We start from the raw sequence: 20,307 nt of genomic DNA, 5'->3' as shown, positions 1-20,307 counted from the left end.
ATTATAATGAGATGACTAATCCCTAGACCCTGCTGCCAGTGATACTTAGATTATGAAGGGAAAGGAAACTACAGACAGAAATCAAATAACAGAATGGAAGTGGGTGAGTGAGTGGACTGTGGAAAAATAGAGGTGAAGTTTTGGACATGGAATGAATAAAGACCTAAGTTCTAAATGATAACAATGGTGTTAATGAGACAGTATTTAAATCACATGTTCACATAATGGTTGCAAAGAGGATTATATTGAATAGAGGGAAGAGCTTTGAATGGAATTCATTTCCACTGACCTGTTTTTAAAACAACCATTGTTCAGCTTTAACTATATGAAATGTGCTATTTATTGGGGGGCGTTAAACTACTGTAACACTCTAATTGAAGTACAAACATGAATCCAATTTTAGGAGGCTACTAGGCAGAGATTTGAGAAAGCACAACTTGGAAGGGGAAGTTTTTGATTGAAAACCTAGATTCTCTTACTGTTATTGCTTTAAAGATATCCAAGCCTCTTCTGTCATTAGCAGCTGAATTTATTTAAAGTTTAAGCAGATGAAAAGAAGAACAATAACCGAAATGTGCCCCTTCACATAACTTGAAAGTTTAGGGATAAATGCTGGGCTATTTGTACTGAAGTCACTATTTTGAAAAAGTCTGTTTGCTTTCTTGACACTGACTGTGTGGTTCATTGCTGATTTTTTTTTTTTTCTTTAATGATGAATTACTGCTTTGTTCTTGGAGGCTGCCTGATTAACTTATTCTATATGAGAAGCAACTATAGTGACATTTGCTGTCTTTTGCTTCCTGTTTTGGAAACATTTGGAAATCACTTGGTGCTAAGAGTGTTCACTTTTTTCTTTCTGGTATCATTTTCTGCATTTTTATTGTTGTAAATGATTTAGTCTATTCTTTAATTTTGAATGGATCACACAGTCATCTTTATGTGTCCAGCTGTCTTTTGTTGGAAGGGACATGTCTTAGATTGTTCACTGCTGAATCAGATTAAAATGGCTTTAGTGTTATGTCATTAAAAAAATCTTTTGTTTGTCTTTTGTGGAGGGTTCATCCTCATGAATTAGAGCACATTGCTCAGACAGTAAATTTTTTTTCTTACTCTTCAGTAGTGATTCTATTAAAGCCTAAGTCAAAATGAAAAATAAAACAGTCTGAGCCTACTTTTTACCATCCTGATTTTGTAATATTTTTATATTTTGGGCGTTTGGAATTGAACCCGGGGCATCATACATGGGGAGCCTTTGAGACCCACCCCTGGTTTGAGATTTTTGTTGTTTTTTGAAGAAGGGCTAATTGAAATTATTAAGTCTTATTTGAGATCTGGAGGCAATTTAAGAAATTTCTGGAAGCTGTAGACTATAGAAAAACAATGAATATGTGTGTGTACACACATACACACACACACATACACTCACTCACAAACACACCATTTTGCAAGCATTTTGGGGAGATTAATAGAAGTCCCGGGAGCTCATCTGTGACCCAGGTTAGGAAAATCTCTCTCATTTACTTCTGGAAAAGTCTGGAAAATGAAGAAGGAAAGACATCCTAATAGAAAGCTACACGAGGTGGTTTTCCCTTCCTACCTTATCTCTTAAATTCCATCATTCTCCATCCACCTTCTCCAGCCAAAACCCTGAAGTCCTCTTGGATTCCCCTTTTTCCTTTGCCCCCATCAGTAAATCTTTCAAAATCATGTTTCAAATTCTCTCCATGTCCATTGCCACCACCGCAGGCCTGTTTTGCATGCCTCACCTGGTCTACAGCAGAGACATCCCCAATGACCTTCAGCTTTCATCCTTGCTTTGCTTGAATCTCTACACAGCATTTAGAGTTATTTTTCTAAAAGGGATCTCAGGTTCTATCATAAACCTCTACTCCCCACTGTGTGAAATGCTTCAGTGGCTTCCACATGCATGGCAAATAAATCCAGACCACTGACCAAGGCTATCTAAGATCTGTGCTCTTTCTTGACATTCCAGCTAGATGGGCCAGACTCACTCCCAGCTTTACACTCTGACTTGGAATATTCTTTGCACTGCATTATTGAATCTTTGCTTTCTCAGCTCCTTGTTGCTTTCATAACACTTAATACATTTACATGTGTTGCTTGCTTTTTCTCTGTTCACTGCTAGCATGTACATCTTTCGTAATGATGAATTCATATACTTGATTGTTCTATATCAATAGGGTCTTACACAGCACCTTCCAGGCTTTAGGCTCTTATTTAATAAATATTTATTGAATGATTATATGAAAATTATACAAGTTCTCCACAGTGTTTTGTCTTTATTCTTTTCTCCAAAATTTTGGCTTTATGGAGCTTCATCAATAATTCCTTCACAAGCTCATTCATTAGACACTTGTTGAATACCTCTCACTATGAAGTATTCTCATGTCATTATTTTTTGGATTGCTAACTCTTTGATGGAAGGTGGGTGTTGATTCAGATTCTATGAGAAAGTCAAATTAACATAATTAAGGTTCTCTTTCATGATTTTTAAAAATAAAGCATTTTTCTATCAGTATTAATGTTTGTCACAGAAGAGTTTTCATCATTATTAAAAAGCAGGGAACAATCTTCAGATATTTCTATGTTTTCTTAAGTTAGTGACCAATAGGTTTTCCATTCAAAAGTTGCAAACCTTAAATTTTGGTGTGTGAAGGGAAGGACAAGTTGTGCTTATTCGTTTTTTTTATACTTTAAGGTGGCTCTTTTTTACATTAGAAATTTAGAACTCAGATTTATTTTTAAGGGCTAAATGCATTTCTTTAATTAATTTCATTAAGTAAGTTGAGTATGGACCAGTTCTCGGTTCTCTTAAGAAACCAGTTTCTGGAACATTTTAAGGAAATTACACATGAGAAAGAATTGTTTCCAAGCTCAAACTCTGAGTAAAGTGACATGTTATTTATTCTTTCACAAAATATTTACTGAAGGTCTACTGATGTGAAACCCTATGTGGGACACCAAGCATGTTAGTTGAGTCTGTCTATGAAGGACCATTTCTTGTCTTCTAAGAATATTTTATATGTTGAATATGTCCCCCTCATTATTAATCTTCCTCTTTCCTTTGGATTTCTCATTTTCTATTTTTCTTCTCCCATATTTATAGTTGGCTACTGTATCTTCATATGGTGTCTGAAATGTGATATCTATGTTGCTCCATGGCCTTGGCCAACTTTATTGAACATCTAAGGGAAATCTAAAGCAAACCTACATGAGTAAACTGAAAGTTGGAATCCACGTGCTTTTTAGAACCTGATGGGGGTTGCCGTGGTAGAGTCCTAGCTATGTGAGAGTTTGGGCCTCAGTTCTATCTGGTCACCCATAGACATAGATGCTTAAGACACCCTTCTTTACTCACACAGTGGTGAAGTAGAAGTGTGTACACAGTATTGTTATTAAATTATTTATGTTACATCAATGCTCTCCAATGAATTACAAATCCTTAGCCTTACTTTCTGCTCTATTCTAGACCAAATATCTTTTTACAAAGGTTTTAAATTTATTTTCATACTAGAGCGTATTATCTGTAATTAAAAAAAAATCCTCGATGGGGATGATTCTTAAATATTTTTTCAGCTGCTAAGTGTGTTTTATTTCTATTATTGCAACACATCTCCAGCTCTTAACTCCCAAGAGCATTTTGATAACATTTTCTTATTAGTGTGTTCCCATTCCTGTGTTTATACATCATGGACAGACACTTTTGAGTGACAGTTAATTTTCCTTTCCAGTACCCTCCTAACCAGAATTATCTAAATCCCAGACACCTCTGTCTATCTCTAGGACAATAACAATAATAATAGATTTTCATAATGGTTATCCAGAGACATTGCAAGACCCAGAAATGACTTCTACATCATTAAAAAAGGGGGAAAGGGAGTCCTTGAAAAAAATGTTTTTATTGCTTTATAATTGAAGAATGGCAGATACTTGGCACGAATGCTAATATTCTTCTCTCCCTCATGGCAGCCAAAACTAATAAATTTCCCTCTTCTTCCCTCCTGATCCCTATCAGGGCCTCAGAAACCTCTTTACCGTTCTGGTTCTAAGCATTCCTATAGTTTGGTTGACATTAAGCAAAATAAGTAAAACCTAGTTAGCAATAAAGTTGCTGTAGTCACTGTGACTGTGATAACCAGAGTCCCCTTCCAACTTAGATTGCTAGGCAACCACCATGACACAACCTTGCTGGTTCTCTTAGAGAAAGAAGGCAAGCTATGAGGTCTCATACTAGCAGTTAGGGACTCTGGCCTGGAAGTGGCAGCCATCATTTTTGCTTGATATGAATTCCTTAAGGTTCACTTAACCACAAGGATCTAGAAGGCAGACTCTGATCATGTACACTGATCATGTTTAGGCAATAACCTAAAGTATTTGGCACACAGCACTAATGACTACCATATCAAATGTGCTATATTGTAATGCTCAACTTCTTAGCATATGTCATGTATCATGCCTCTCTCTATCTCTTTTTTTTTTTTTGCATATATGATTAACAGAACATTTACTCAACTTTTGTTTAAAAAGTAGAAAATGTCTTCAGGCACTTCTGCTTTGGGTTCAGAATTCACAGAACATTGTCTGGAACATTTGTCCTACACAATGTTCTTTAAATAATGATGATGACAGTAGTAAAATAACTTTATAGTTACATACATTTGAGTAATACTACTTAGTGTATTTTCTTTTGGAAAGTTAGAATGCACATTAGCATATTAAATATTCTGATGAGTAGTGAAATAATAGATGTTATTTCATTGCATTCGGTGTTTCTCATTTCTTTTTGACATCTGGAGTTTCTTTTTCTGTAGAATATCTAATAATATCTGATGGAACTAATGTCCTACCACCTCACTGTAGTAAACACCACAATTTGTCCCCAAAGACTTATTGCCTTGGGAGGCACAAAAACACCTTGGCAGTTGTACCGTATGACTCCAGTCAGGATTTTTACTTGAAAGGTATATGAACTTGAACATGTAGTTAAATCTTTTGGGCCTCAACTTCTGAATCTGCAAAAATGGAGGGGGCGATATTATCTACCTAGTATTGCTGATTATCACTAGGATATTGTAGGCAACGAAGATTACACAGGTTGTTTCCTTTCATTGTGATTACTTCTTCCCCACCTATGTAGTTTGATACAAGCACAGTTTCCTCCGATGTGATGCTAGTATGTCAAGCAATATAGGATTCTTTGCCTTGAAAAAGTGACCAAAAAATATGTGAAATTAAAACCAGTGACTCTACCAGAACACTGTCATGCCATACACTGCCTTGTCATATGCTTTCTTTGGAAGTTCTGTCTGCTTCTATGAATGCAATTCTCACCTTGGAGCATCTAAACCAGTGTAGCAGTTTCAAGGGTAACTGACTTGTCTTCTCTCAGATGACCAAGTACTAGCCCTATCTTTAGTCCTAAGGATTCCCCAGGACAAAATATGAAATAGTAGAAATTTGTGAGATACTTGCCTGAGATCCAACTATGAGCAGAGTACTGTCATTATCCTAATTACATTGTTCTGGAATTCATCATGTTCTAGAAATCAAATTTGCTCAAAATTACATCCATTCCATTTAAGCTTATGGATGATGAATCTCTCATGAGCTCTTCATTGAGTTTCTGAAATGATTATGTTAAAATTCAGTGAAGAAAGGTGTGACCCAAACTGGTGGCATGCTTCTTCGGAATTGGATTTCTCAATTTTTTGACTAATATTTTTACTTTTCCTGTAGTGAAAATTCACTAAAGTGCCCACATTGTGAAGAGGACATCACTTTTTGGGATGCTACCTACTTTGATTCAAAGTTCTGTTACTGTGCTATTTAAATAAAATAAATAGACTCTTAAAAAGTAGCTCACAGTCCATTCTGTTGTTTTCTGAAGTGACATTAAGGATTACTTTAAACATCTGCAAGGACCGAGAGTGTTTGTTAGAATAAATGATGAATTATACAAGGTCTGCAGAAGTCTGTGATACAAACTAGAAAATTTCTTGTCATTAAACTGCATACAGATCTGGAATAGAAATAAATACGCTCTTTTTTCCATTAGTTCAGAAGAATGACTAATTCCTCATCATATTATTTGATGCTGCCTCTCTCCATATTCATATACACATGCTAATCAGCCTCATCAAAATCAATGATATTTTGATGATTTGATTTATTTTGGTGACTTTTGTATTCTGAGTCCCTAGAATAGACCAGATATAGAAAAATAAATGTGGGCAAGTCTGAGTGATTCTGAGAATAATATTCTGTCATACTTAATTAATCATCTGAATCAGTACATTTCCATTTCTCTGTCACGACTCAATTTAAATATTTCATATTTGTTCTGGAAATGCTTTAAATTTTTTTAAAATTGTCAATTATCCTTGAACAAATTTTAAACTTATCAAATATATTTTAAATAAAAAATGTAGCAGCATAATGGAAATTTGATGTCATCAGGCAGAGATTCTCATTTGAAGCATCTCATTTTGTTCTTGACTCCATCAGTCCTATGTGATTGTTTTGTGAGTCACGAGGTAGTAGAGGAGGCCACTGGCATGTTCCATGCCCACTCCAATTGGTGGTAACTGCCCAGAGCTTGCTGTTGATAAGGACTCTTGGACTTTGCTGATTCAAGGAGATAATTCTGTTATTGGTTATTGATGTCTGCCATTGTTTAGCATTGAAGACAGTATCTGAAGTAGTGTTGTGGTCTTTCATTTGCAATAGAATGAGCTTTGGTTTGGGAAATGGAACAGCTTCTGTTTCAATTCCATTTGTGCTCCTAACTAACTTTATGTGACTTTGAACAAATCAGTTAACATTTCTAGCCCTATTATTTTCATCAGACAATGCTAATATTGGAGTAGATAATGTTTAAGATTCATCTCAACTCTAAAGTATCATGGCTTTATATACCTAGCAGGACAGTTAAGATGCCCTGGGTAACTGTTCATTTTCACAAAGTGCCCAGAAACTTTTTTCAGAGTTACCCCCCATAGTACATGATTATCATAATAATCCCCATGCAACATACCTGCTCTCTCCATACTCCTTTTCCATGTGATTTTTCTACTTCCATTAGGAGGTGGAATTAATTTCCCTACCTTAAACCTGGGTTGGCTTGTGATTTTCTTTCTTTGACCAATAGTGGAAAGTTCTAGAAATTCTCCATCTATCTGGATTGGGATAAAACAGCAGATATAGTGAAGGACCCTGTGGACTTCCAGCTGAGAAGAGCAGTTGCACAAGTGAGCCCAGGTAAGACCCATAGCAAAAACCATCCACAGACTCATGAAATGAACACGCTGCAGTGTTGTTTTAATCTGTTTGGGGGTAGGTTATCATGTAGTAGACAAGAGATAAAGGAATTTAAAGTCAGTCAGTGACTGTCTTAGGCTAAAAAGGTCTGAGAGGATCCCTGATAGTTGATGCTGGGCATCAGCTCAGATACTTCGTTTTTTTCCATGTTGTTTCTTACTCGCCCATAGGCTAGCTAGGCTTTTTCCTGTGTGTAGGCCTCAGAGTTCCTAGAGGGCAAAAATCACAAGTTACAAGGTCTTTTAAATTTTAATCTTAGAGAGTCAAACAATGACTCCTCTTCCATAATCCACTCATCAAAGAAAGTCTGAGAGCCAGCCCAGATTCATGGAGAGGGGAAATGGATAGCAACTCTTGATGGAATGAGGGACAAAGTCACATTACCTACAGATGTGTAGAATGGGAAGGACCCTTATGGTCACATCTGCTTAGTCTCTTATGATGTAACTGCTGTTGTGAGAAAGTCAATGATTCTCAATCACTAGATTGTCCAGTATGCAAAGAGGTTCACTGTGTCTTACAACCTGATCCACTGGCATTGACTGCAGTTGTAATCCTCCTCAGGAGTCTGGCAAACGTAAGAGCCAAAGTCACCTTGAAGAAACCCAATGTCAAGGAGTAAATGGGGTCAAAATGCAAACTCTGCATCCCTCCTTACTGCCTGCAGTTCAACCCCTGGTGCACAATAATTTACTTATGTGTGCAGTCCTCTGGAAGAATGAGGACATGCTCGCTCCCCTGCTCAGAGGCCTCTGTGCACTCTGAGATGGTATATCTCCCCTGCTTTCTTCATTTCAGGCCAGGTGTTTCTCAGACCTTTAGCAGTTTTCCATAGTGTCTTCAGATTTCACAAATCCTCTGGTCTCTTCCATGAACAGAAGGATCTGGGAACACAAGGCACACTTTTCCTAAGAATCAAAGGAGAACTTGAGACATGAAAGTCATAAAAAAGGATGCCATCACTACCATTCACATCATGGACCTTAGAATCAGACAGACTTGAAGTAAGTTCTACTTTTAATCTCACTTTGGGCATGCCATCCTGGCAAGTGTCTTACTTTACACTGTGATTGTCTCATCTGCAGAGTTATAATTATACTTTATGGGCTTGTAGGGAAGATTCAGAAAATAAATGCACACGTATAAATGAAACAGTGGTTTTGGCTTTAGGAGGAATGCCCAGCAACTTGGTTTGAGGCCGCCCTTAAATAGCAAGACCATTTTCAAGGATGAACTTTGATTCAAATCTGGAAAAAGTGGCTTCAACTTTAGAAAACTGAAATACAAAATGAGACAGAGGAGTTTATCTAATACCCCAAGGCTGAGGTATATCCTGCCTCCTCGGTTTTCCCACAGCTTTCTAAACTGATTTCTATCTGTAGCGCTCCTGTCTGTACTGTAATGATCGGTTTGCACTGCATGACAGTTTGGGACATTAGAGTGTGAACTCTCCCAGGTCAACTGTCTTGTTCTATTCATCTTGGCATCCTAAGTCCCCAGCACAAACCCTGGACTGAGAAGAGGCTCAAGTTGTGTGATGAATGGATGAGGAGGTTGACACCTGACTCACTGGTTGAATTACTCTCTTATTTATAAAGTTCAGTTTAAATCTCATTTGCCCTAAGAGGTCTTCTTTGATTTTCTTCTGCAATAAGAAATCTTTGTCAACAGTCAGAAGTAAATTGTTAACTACTGCCCTTTTCCTTTAAACATGTTGTTGCCAAATGAATTTCCTTACTCTAGAGTACAAGGATAGACCAGCTCTCATCTTGGTTACCCCTTTACATGATGAATTCTAGATAAACATGTATGAATAAGTACGAAATTCATTTTAGTTTAGTTCTTTAAAGGTTAAATGCCTTTTGGCTAAGAAATCTTAACAGAGGTATTAGCCCTATGCAAATAGAACCTAAAGTATGTTTTTCTATCCTACCTATAATACAGGATTTACCCATTAAGAAGGCCTAAGAGTCTCTAAATTAAATCATACTGCATCTGTGATATTATCTTAAAACAATTGGCATATAAACAGTGGCAGCAGAATTACCAGAGCTGTCTGTTGTTCTTCAAAATTAATTTCTTTCCCTGAGTTGTTTCTCTAGAAGCAAAATGTAGCAAATGATACCCACCATCTTTAGGCAATCCTGTGTTTTCTTCTAAAGGTTTATGCACATATTTTGAGAAATATTTTTTTCTTAGGTGAATTTGTGAGTAGCATACTGCTTTGCTCTAATGCGTTTGAAGATAATCTGCTTTGTTTTTCCAACTAGAGATGACAGAAATTCCTGCATTTGCGTTGGAGAGAAAGACTCATGATTTATCTCTGTGATGTCAACAACACAGCATGTTTTCTGGTTGTTATGATTAATTCTGAAAAGCATCAGAAGAGCTCCACAGGGTCATTAAAATAGGCTACCTGGCACAGGTATTTTTCTTAGAAACTGAAATTTTTAAGTTTGGGATGCTCTTTTAAGATGGCGTCATAGGCTTCAGCTCAGGATAAGAGAATAGGCTCCCACATATTTCCAATGTACTTTCATTACCTCTTTCAAATGTGATCCCTCTAACTAGGAGTTGAGGCCCATTGGCTAACTCTGACCTGCCTCCTCTTTCTGTGAATGAGGGTTTACTGGAATGTTCCACACCGATTAGTTTTTGTATTTTCTGTGACTACTTAGGTATCTGACCCATGAAACCTAAAAAATTTACCATCTTTCCTTCACAGAAAAAGTTCTCTGACCTGCTATAAGTCTTCAATGATCTGTTTGTGGTTTCAGCTACATGCAGGGTAATCTGTTCTGCTTAGAGCTTACCAGTGGTTACCCTGGAACCCTTGCTGTCTATGAGCTTCAGGTCTCCACTGCACGGGGGTGGGGGTGATCCTCTCTGCTCTACTGTACCCCTCTTTGTTTAAATATGTGCTTCACATTGTATGGAAACATTTCCTAGACTGAGAGAGGACTGGAGCAACTTCTTAGTCTCCTTTGTCTCAGAGCCGAAAGGTGTCCACATTCAGTTGATGCTCAATGTCCACAAAATAAATAAGTTGGACAGGGCATGGTGCCAGATGCCTGTTATCCCATCAGCTCAGGAGGCTGAGGCAGGAGGATCAGGAGTTTAAAGCCAGCCTCAGCAACTTAGGCCCTGAGCAACTCAGAGAGACCCTGTCTCTAAATAAAAATATAATAAAGGGCTAGGGATATGGCTCACTGGTTATGTAACCTGGGTTCAATCCCTAGTACCAAAAATAAATAAATAAATAGGCTAACTACATTCCTCAGTCACAGTATAAAGCAGCATTTACATAAATAGTATCTGAGACTCTGAACAGAAACACTTCTCAAAGCCACTTCTTTTTAATTATAAAAGCATCTTAAAAAAGAATTTTGCCTTTATAATCATACCTCCTTTAAACTCATATGAGATTAGTTTACATTAAAAACGAATTTAGATCTCTCAGTTCATACCCAGCATTCATTCTAACCAGGTCACAAATTAAGGATAAACATTTTTGAATTAGAAAGAAAAGTTGCAGATTATCCCAATCTTATATAAATGATGGAAAATTAAAATCTTAGTATTGTTGGGGTCTTAGTATTGAGAGGTGGCTGATATGAGCCCGTGGTTAATCATCTATTCAGTCTTCCAGCAATGCTTACTAGTGTCTACGGTGTTCTAGGCACTGATGAAACAATTCAAAAACAGAAAAGAGCCATCTCTTGTGGAGATGGCTCATTTGAATATGTAGATGAATCATTTGAATATGTAATTGCCAACTCCCAAAACTAGCAGAATGGCTATGGGAGGGGTTAAAACAGTATTGTATGAGTGAGTAACTGGGGAGTAATTTAAACTGTGATCATAGAATATTTCTCTGAGGAGTGGCATCGGAATTAGAATCTGATTAAGAAGGAATATAATTCTAGACAGAGATAACAGTCAAGACAAAGGATTCCAAACTAGGAAGGAATCTAGTGTGTTTGAGGAACAGAAAGAAGTCAGATGTGGCAGGTGCAAAGGGGAGGTTTGGGAGGCAGGTGGGCAGCAGCCCGGGGAAGTATTGGATAGTGTGCTGCTGCTGGCTAGCTTAACTGCTTGCATGAGCTCCAGAACCTGACTCTGAATGTCTCTATGCCAGTGTAACCCCTGTGGGGGAGTCCTCTGCCCAAAGATGATGATCACCCCACAGTAAAACAAACCAAGTTGCACATAAATTTGTATGTTGTAGGCAAATAAGGTGACTCTTAACAAAGGATTAGGTTGTAAGGAATATATATGTTGGGACAATGTACAAAATTACAGATGCAGAATATTCACCTAAATGAAACTGTATTGAAACTGTTGAACTTTTTTGTGACATGTAGAACCACTATTAATGGTCAGTAAAAGTAATAAATGAATATAATATGACCCTGGTTTGGGTAAACCAAGGATAAATCATATGGCAAATTCAGTCACTTTTACTTAATTTTTTAAATATTTTGAGTCATTAAACATTGTGTCAAGCTAGTTGTTTGCATCAGACAAGCAGGAATGACAAGATTTCTTGTTTTTTTTTTTTGGAATGGCATTGAAGAAAAAACTTTGGATTTTACTGATATTACTAAATTTACATTAGAGTCAAAGGTAGTCATATCCATTCCACCAATTTTCACAGTAAGCAATTGTTTAAGTAAAATCTTGTTCCTTCCCCCACTTGGTTGCTGTGCAGGGACAAAGCCTAACCCAGCAATTATGGAAGCTTGCATGGTTGTCATCTGGCTGCGGTTTGGTGAAGTCAGGGACTAAGGGAGGGTGTGAAGGAAAGTAGGAAAAGGAAAGATGGGGAAGGTTCCCTTTTAACAAAGAAAAAGCAACAGAAAGCGAGTGGAGGCTAGCGATCTGCTAAAAGGAAATGAAAGGAAATTCTTCATTTCTAAATGGTTCATTGACCCATGATAATAAAGCAACCCTGCCAAAGAAGGATAATTATCTTTTTAAGAATCAGATGCCCTGTGGGTGAAGGCCTCCCTTCTCTCTTGAAAAATGAGCTCAGATTTAACAAATGCCTCTTTTCCTAGTTTACAGTTGATGCGAATTTCCTGATTATGAGTTAAATTAATCAGTTTTCCACCCTTTCTCTCCCCGCTACTCCCCCTTATGGAAATCTGGCCTGCCCAGCTGAGCGAAGTGCAGTTCCCTTGGGCCCCAAGTCCCACCAATAGCATGATGGGTTGAAGCTCTTGATATTCTGGTGAGACTAGCAATTGCAAGATTGTGGTTTTATGAGGCCCCTTTCCTGCTTAGCTCCAGGCAGCTGCATGGCTTTCTTAAAACAACTGGGGAAAAAAAGAAGGGGACAGAAAACAAGACCAAGAGTGTATTTTTCTCCTGCCAGTATCTGAAAATTAAACAAACATTAATACATGTTGTACATGTATTCACACAGACAACCCCTTCTTACAATGGTTTGACTTAACACTTTTTCAGTTTACGGTGGTATGTAAGCCAACCCACATAACTACTCTGTTTTTTTCATTTAGCAAGTATTCAACAAATGACATGAAATAGTCAATGTTCTCTTTTATAATAGACTTTGTGTTGAATGATTTTGCCCTACTGTAGCCAAATATAAATTCTAAGTGCATTTAAGGTAGGCTAGTCTAAACTATGGCATCAATAGGATAGGTATATGAAATGCATTTATTATAGGACATTTTCAGCTTACAATGGGTTTATTGCAGTGTAACCTCATCATAAGTTGAGAACATTTGTACATATATACACAGAAATACATACATATGTTTGCATACACCTATGTGCAGACCTGTGTATGCCATGAGTTCAAATAGAAAAAGAAACTGAGATGTTACTGATAGTAACAGTAAATATTAATTTGTTACTAATAAATGATTAAACTTACATTCTTTGTGTTATCCACTCAGATCAATAATGTAAATATGTTGCCTTGTCTAGTTTACAGAATGCATTAAGATTTTTTTTTGTTTAAGCAGACAACACTTTTTTATGGTTTATCCTCAAATACATTGTTTTAAAAATGTTTTTATCTTAAGGAAAATAAAAGTCCATCAGTTATACATAATAGTGCAATATCGTTATATATAATAGTGGGGTTCAGTTTGGCATATTCATAAATGTATACACCACCAGTACTTACTCTGCCCCTCCTCTCCCCCTTCTCCATCCCCTTTCTCTATTGCAATTAGTCTTCCTTTTACTTATTTAGTTATTTTTAATTGGAGATATATATATATATATATGTAACTGCAGTGCATCGTGATCTATTCATACATGCACATACCATAACCTGATCAATCTCACTCCCCAATTCTTACCCTTTCTCTCCCCTCCTTCCTCTCTCCACTCTACTAATCGCCCTTCTATTTTCATGAGAACTTAAATCCTATTTTATAAGAAAGCATTGATTTCATGTAATGTATTTAATTCTACACTGAAAGTGAGAAACAGTGGTTGTATAGATATGCTTCCATACCATCATAAAGTCAAGAAATCCTAAGTCAAATCATTGTAATATCATTGATATAGAATTACTTACAGTGATTAGGAGGCCCTGTGGATTTTTTTTAATATAGAAGTGTTTTGCTTTTTTAAAAAAATTGTTCTTTTTAGATATACATAACAGTCAAATGTCTTTTTAGACTCTGAGTAATCCTTAGTCTCAGGAACCCTTGTCATAAATTGCTTAATAACATGGCATATCTGTTAGTTGTAGATGAAGCTCACTGTACATTTTCAGAATGTCCACCCACCTTTCAAAAATAAAATCAGCTCCTATCATTTGTTCATTATGTATTTCTGTTATTTCTCTAAATCTAAACTTACATTAAAATTTTAATCACGACGTTCTACCTAGAAAAAGCTCCTGGATATTCCACTTGTTTCTGCAATACAGTGCCTTTGGCTGCTGGAGAGGACAGAGGTTTAGAATAGGGGTCAGGAGATAATAGTCCAGAATAGATCTTACCTCCTGGTATAATTATCTCAGCAAGCACTGGAGTCACTCTGTACCCTAATGTACCTTCTCTTAAAAGAAATTCTTCTGTGCACCACAGCTTCTCCTTTGAAGTATAACTAACCATGTTTTTAAGCTCTCTTTACACTCTTTGGTGTTCAGTGGTTGGTAAATATTTGTTTTTTCATTCCTTAGTCTTTGAATGTTCTGGTCCTGGGTCAAGGGGATGCAATACTGTGGGTATAAGCTGCTCGGTAAGAATACCACCCAAAGCAAGCCTGGTGTGCCTTAACAGACCTTGCTACAGATGTCCTTGTGTGCCCACTGCGACCAGTGGAGCGCTTCCGCGACCTGCATCCTGATGAAGTGGCCGATTTGTTTCAAGTGACCCAGAGAGTTGGGACAGTGGTGGAGAAGCATTTCCAGGGGACTTCTCTTACCTTTTCCATGCAGGTTAGTCCACAGATCTCTCAAAATAGATTTTTTTCTACCTCTTTAAGTCCTAGTATTGGGTTTTCTACCTCTAACATGACATCTCACCAGGAAGGCAGCATGGTTTTCTTCATTTACATAATAACACAAAAAGATGTGACTAATCCAGGGCAACTCTACCCTCCCTTGGCCCCCAAGATGGACTGTGGAATGTCATTAGGGGCAATGTCTGTAGCATTGGGAGTAATGGGAAAAGGACTTAATGGATATTAAGACATTCCAGATCTTATATTGGAACTGGCATATTCTTGCCATGGTAAATATGTTGTGAGCACTGCCTGACCTGAGCCTGTTACTAGTTTCCAAGGAGCCATGATAGGCAAGTTAGGTTGAACCTTACTCTCATAGGGGTTATCGTTTTTTTTTTCCTTACCTTTAATGCAAGCTGCAGTGATTGATGACAAATTGATACAAGCTAAATTGATTGATTGGGTATGGTCCACCTACCCCATACCCAATCAGATCTGCAATCACAGGAGAGTTTTAGGCAGAAGTTGCATTAGTAGTTACCAGGTCTGAAGGAGGAAGTCCATAATGAGTTATCAGCTGGGAGGTGTGTAAATCAATTGTAAGTTACTATGAACTCCTTCAGAACATATATGGAGAGGGCTGAGGTATTAGTGCATACACAAGTCTTTTGTGATTCGGAAATTTAATATTTTGGAACCTGTCTTCAAGAAGGAATCCATAAGATTTCATCTCACCCCAATTAGAATGGTGATTATCAAGAATATAAGCAACAATAGGTGTTGGAGAGGATGTGGGGGAAAAGGTACACTCATACATTGCTGGTGGGGCTGCAAATTAGTGCAGCCACTCTGGAAAGCAGTGTGGAGATTCCTTAGAAAACTTGGAATGGAACCACCATTTGACCCAGCTATCCCACTCCTTGGCCTATACCCAAAGGACTTAAAATCAGCATACTACAGAGATACAGCCACATCAATGTTCATTGCTGCTCAATTCACAATAGCCAGACTGTGAAACCAACTTAGGTGTCCTTCAATTGATGAATGGATAAAGAAACTTTGGTATATATATACAATAGAATATTACTCAGCTATAAAGAATAATAAAATTATGGCATTTGCAGGCAAGTGGATGAAATTGGAGAATATCATGCTAAGTGAGATAAGCCAATCTCAAAAAACCAAAAGGCGAATGATCTCGAAGATAAGCGGATGATGACACATAATGGGGAGTGGAAGGGGGCAAGAATGGAGGAAGGAGGGACAGTATAGAGGGAAAAGAGGGGTGGGAGGGGTTGGGGGGAAGGAAAAATAACAGAATGAATCAAACCTCATTACCCTATGTAAATGTATGATTAAGCAAATGGTATGTAATGCTGTTACTCCAGGTACAAACAGAAACAACATGTATTCCATTTGTTTACAATAAAAATAAATTAAAAAAAAAAAAAGAAGGAATCCAATTCTTCCAAAATGTGGTCTCTGTCCTCAAACTTTTAGTTAAACTGAGTGTTTACCTCCTTAGCTCCCTGCCATAGATTTTCAAAGAAACCAGAAAAGAGAACTATTAAAGCCTTGGATTAAAAAAGCTAATCTACTTCTTAGAAAAAAAAAAAATTGCTACTTTGGTTGAATTGAAAATATCTAAACTTCCTCCAAAATACTGTGTGTGTGTGTGTGTGTGTGTTGTCTTATGAACCACTTAAGTCACCTTTGGGCAAGGTAGTTTGGCTCAGGGTGGGTTTATTAAGCTTATGTTGCAAACCTTATTTCCAGAGGGACCAAGTAAAATGGGTGAAAACATCTGTAAGTGTTCAATAAAATAACAGAAGAAACTTCATGATTATAGGAAATTCCAGTGCTGCTTATCTAATATGATTCTATAGAGAATTCTATAACAACTAACTTGAATATCCCCTTAGAGCACTTTCATACTGTGTTGTCAAACTTGTTTTTTTACTTTAACCCACAGTAGATATATATATATATATATTTATTTAACAATCATGTATATCCTTCCCCATTTATACACCTATACAGGTATGGGAACCAGAGTTTCACAAAACAGTGCTTATCTAGTCTGTGCATTCTAAAAGTTTTTATCCTATCACTCTGTGCTTTATTTTTAATACTGGTTGTAACCTATTAAGTTGACTTAATGTCCCACTAATATGTTGTGACTCCAGGTTTGAAAAGCACCCAGGCCTGCTTAATTCTAGCCAATCAGGGCAGGAAAATTCTCACACCATTCATCAGATTCATAGAGGGAGATAGATTTGGCCAATCTGTGGTTGTTCCATTTTGGATATTCTCATTGTAGGCACGTTTCTTGTGCTGCTCTTTCAAACCCACTAGGCACTTTTGCTTTGTATTATGGCTGGTGACCAGGTAAGTCTGCTGGTTTTCAATCAAGACAGTAGTTTGGCTGGACATCAGAAGCTGGGAGAGAGAACCAGGATGGGGAAAGAGTCCTGCTACAGTGAACACACTCATTTTCTTCCCCAAGGTCACAGTAGCCAGAGAGGACTCCTCCCTTATAAAACATCCCATATTCTTGCTTAACAGATTATGATTACAGCAGATTTCCTGAGAAGAGACTTAATCAGCCATTAATTAAGCCACGTCTGATTTAAAGATAACCAAAAGGTGTGATACTTCACCTCCCCAAACATTTTCAGCCTTCTTTTAATGCAATTAAAACCATAGCCAAGAGCAAAGAGCATGAAAAGTAGCAAGGGGGTTGGCTCACTGGATAATTTATATCATTTTTATACATAACTTCTCACTTACTCTCAGGCGGAAATGGAGAACTGTCTGGTCCCACACATCGGAATCGAATGGTCCCCATGAGAATGCTATAAATTAACATACAATGAAATTGGATCTAAATTATTAACGGGTGATATTTCTGAATAAGCAGGAGATACCATCTATCTGTTCTCACCTCTGCTGTTTTTTTTTTTTTTTCCTTCTTCTAGGATGGCCCTGAAGCCGGACAGACTGTGAAGGTGAGTGCTTATTATGTGCATACAAATTAATAAGGGGCAATTATGAGAACTAATAAAAAATCACAACGAGTCATTTGCAGCACATTGCTGTTTCATTATGTTATCTTCGAGGTCAGAGAGACCCTCAGTGTTGGAGCCATAAATCCTGACATTATAAACTGTGCCAAACAATATGTTTCCCATTAGTTTACAAGACATTTACCTTTTGTAGTAAAATTATTACTCTGCAAAAGCTAAAACAGCAACTAAATCAAGGAGTCCGAAAGTAGAAACTGAAATTCAAGGGTTTCTTGGCAGGGACTGCATAAACACAGCACATCAGATCCATGTGGACTTTGTGTGTTTCACGTTAAGCCAGGGGCATCTTCGACATGCCTTTATTTCTTCACACAGTCTGCTTTTGCTTCATGTTTTTGAGCGGAAGAACAAGGTTACCGTGGCCCCAGGTGTCTTCCTTCCTTACTGGCCCTATGCATCTCACTCTTCTCTGCACCCTCACACCTATTCTTTTCTTCCCTAGGTACTTAAATCCCAAAGTTCAAACCCAATAGAATCAGTGGAGCTCAAAAATGGTTTTTAAGTGTGTTAGAAAGGAAAGGAGGATTTATTAGGATAGTCTGTGACTCCATAGTAAAAAGACTAAACTCCTGGCTGATTGTGAAGCTGGGTTTCAGCTACTTTCATACAAATGCAAATTTCACTGTAGTTAAGTCCTGTGCCTATGTCCTATATAGAAAAGGCTATTTTTGCTTTTTCTAGTTTTGCTAAAAATAGAGGCAAATCAGAGTTCCATGCTAATGTTATGCTTTATGTGAGATTTTATGACTCCAAGGCTGGCTAGGACTAGACAGCATAATGTTTGGCACCAAACTCTTCCAAATGAACGTGGTTCCTTTTTCATCTTAGTTTGTATATCACTCTAATGTTTAACACATATACTGTGGAAGTTTTAAAATAGAATGTCTGGGAAGTGCCTTTGAGGGGTTAATGTCTCAAAGAAGCTGCCACCAAATATGCCACCAAATTCTTATGATAGGACTCTCACTCCTAGATTGCTTTAGACACATGATATTCTGGCAGGAACAGAGGGGACATTCAGCTTTCATCTATGCCTCTGTCTACCTCCATGACAGAATCCCAAACATACAGACACTAAAAAGAGATACAATACCAGTGGCTTCTTTTTGAAATCTATTCTTGAAATACAGAACACAAATATTTAAACCTGGTTACCAGAGTTTCAAAAACTCAGTATTTAAATGTGCATTCCAATCACACTTAAGGATGAGATGCCTTATGCAATATCTGTTTGATGGAATTCCTTTAGTTGCTAAAAGTGATAGTGTAGGGGTATAGCTCACCTTGGAAGAATGCACAAATCATATTCAGTGGGATGCACAGATTAGTAATATGCACATATTGAGCATAACTGAAATTTATATGAATAGATAGGTTATATGATCTCAACATTTTATTTCAGAATTCAGAAAAGGGGTGTTAAAAATATTTGCTATACAAACAGGTTCAAAGTATATTATTAGTGGTTTCCAGGAACTGGGGGAAAGCAGTGAATTAGGAGTGACTTCAAACAGGTATTGGTCTCCTTTGGGGGTAATGAAAATATTGTGAAATTAATGGTGGTCGTACAACACTGAGTATACTAAACCCCACTGAATTGCAAGCTTTAAAAGAATGCATTTATGGTGTTTGGATGATGTCTTGATTAGTGTAAAACACATTTGAAACAAACAAGTGTTTGTGTTTAACAGGGCTAAGAACCATAGCCATAGAGTCTCATGACTCCAGTAGCAACAACTTTTTGATGTCCCAGCTATCTGACAAAATCTCATGATTTTTTTTAGCTTTGATGCTAATGATGATGGTTCATTCATAACATATAGCAACATACAGCATTTATCTATGAATTGTCAAGTGTGGTTACTATCACCATCATTATTATTTAGCTCAAGTTGATTTAAACAAGTATTATTTTCTTTTAAAAGCAGATTATGTTTGCTGTGTCTTTTAATTGTCTCCTACATGATTGCATAAATTCCTTGCATGAATTCATGGGGATGTTGCAAACCTTTTGTGGAATACAATGACTGAAAGAAATATGTTTCTCTCTCTCTTTTTCTCTTCCTCTCCTGCATACCCTCAATGGAAGATGAACCTTCAAAAATTGTGTACTTAGGCCAAATTCACTTATCTAAAGATGTTTCTGTTTTTCATACCTATCCCATCTGTGTATAAATTAACTTTGGTAGTCATTCAACAAGAGGTGGTTTCTCAGTTCTTATTTTAAATCTACTAATTTAGGGTGTTGTGATTGAGACTTGGGAATCCTCATTATTGAGAAGCATGCACTCAGTGATTGGTTTCAGAATATAGAAATTTACCAGCCTCACTATTTTATGGTCCTTAAATAGTAAGTGATGATGAATATCTAACCATGACCCGTGGAAGCCAGTCTTACAGCCGGCAGCCCCTCGGGGGAGCACAGCAGTATCCTTACTGTTCAGCTGTC

General features: G+C 37.3%; 1 protein-coding gene across 1 annotated transcript in view; it reads left to right on the top strand.

Annotated features, from left to right (window-relative positions):
• Positions 1 to 20,307, top strand: part of Fhit (fragile histidine triad diadenosine triphosphatase) — a 1,508,571-nt gene that overhangs the window by 1,210,386 nt on the left and 277,878 nt on the right. The window contains exons 6-7 of the mRNA XM_047532106.1: positions 14,619 to 14,764; positions 17,751 to 17,780. Of these exons, the coding sequence (XP_047388062.1) occupies positions 14,619 to 14,764; positions 17,751 to 17,780 (176 nt within the window). The remainder of the gene's footprint in view (positions 1 to 14,618; positions 14,765 to 17,750; positions 17,781 to 20,307) is intronic.

This window comes from Sciurus carolinensis, chromosome 17 (assembly GCF_902686445.1).
Source record: "Sciurus carolinensis chromosome 17, mSciCar1.2, whole genome shotgun sequence".
In the NCBI taxonomy this organism is placed as follows: domain Eukaryota; kingdom Metazoa; phylum Chordata; class Mammalia; order Rodentia; family Sciuridae; genus Sciurus; species Sciurus carolinensis.
The sequence above is the reverse complement of the archived record's forward strand: the minus strand, read 5'-3'. Positions and strand labels throughout refer to the sequence as shown.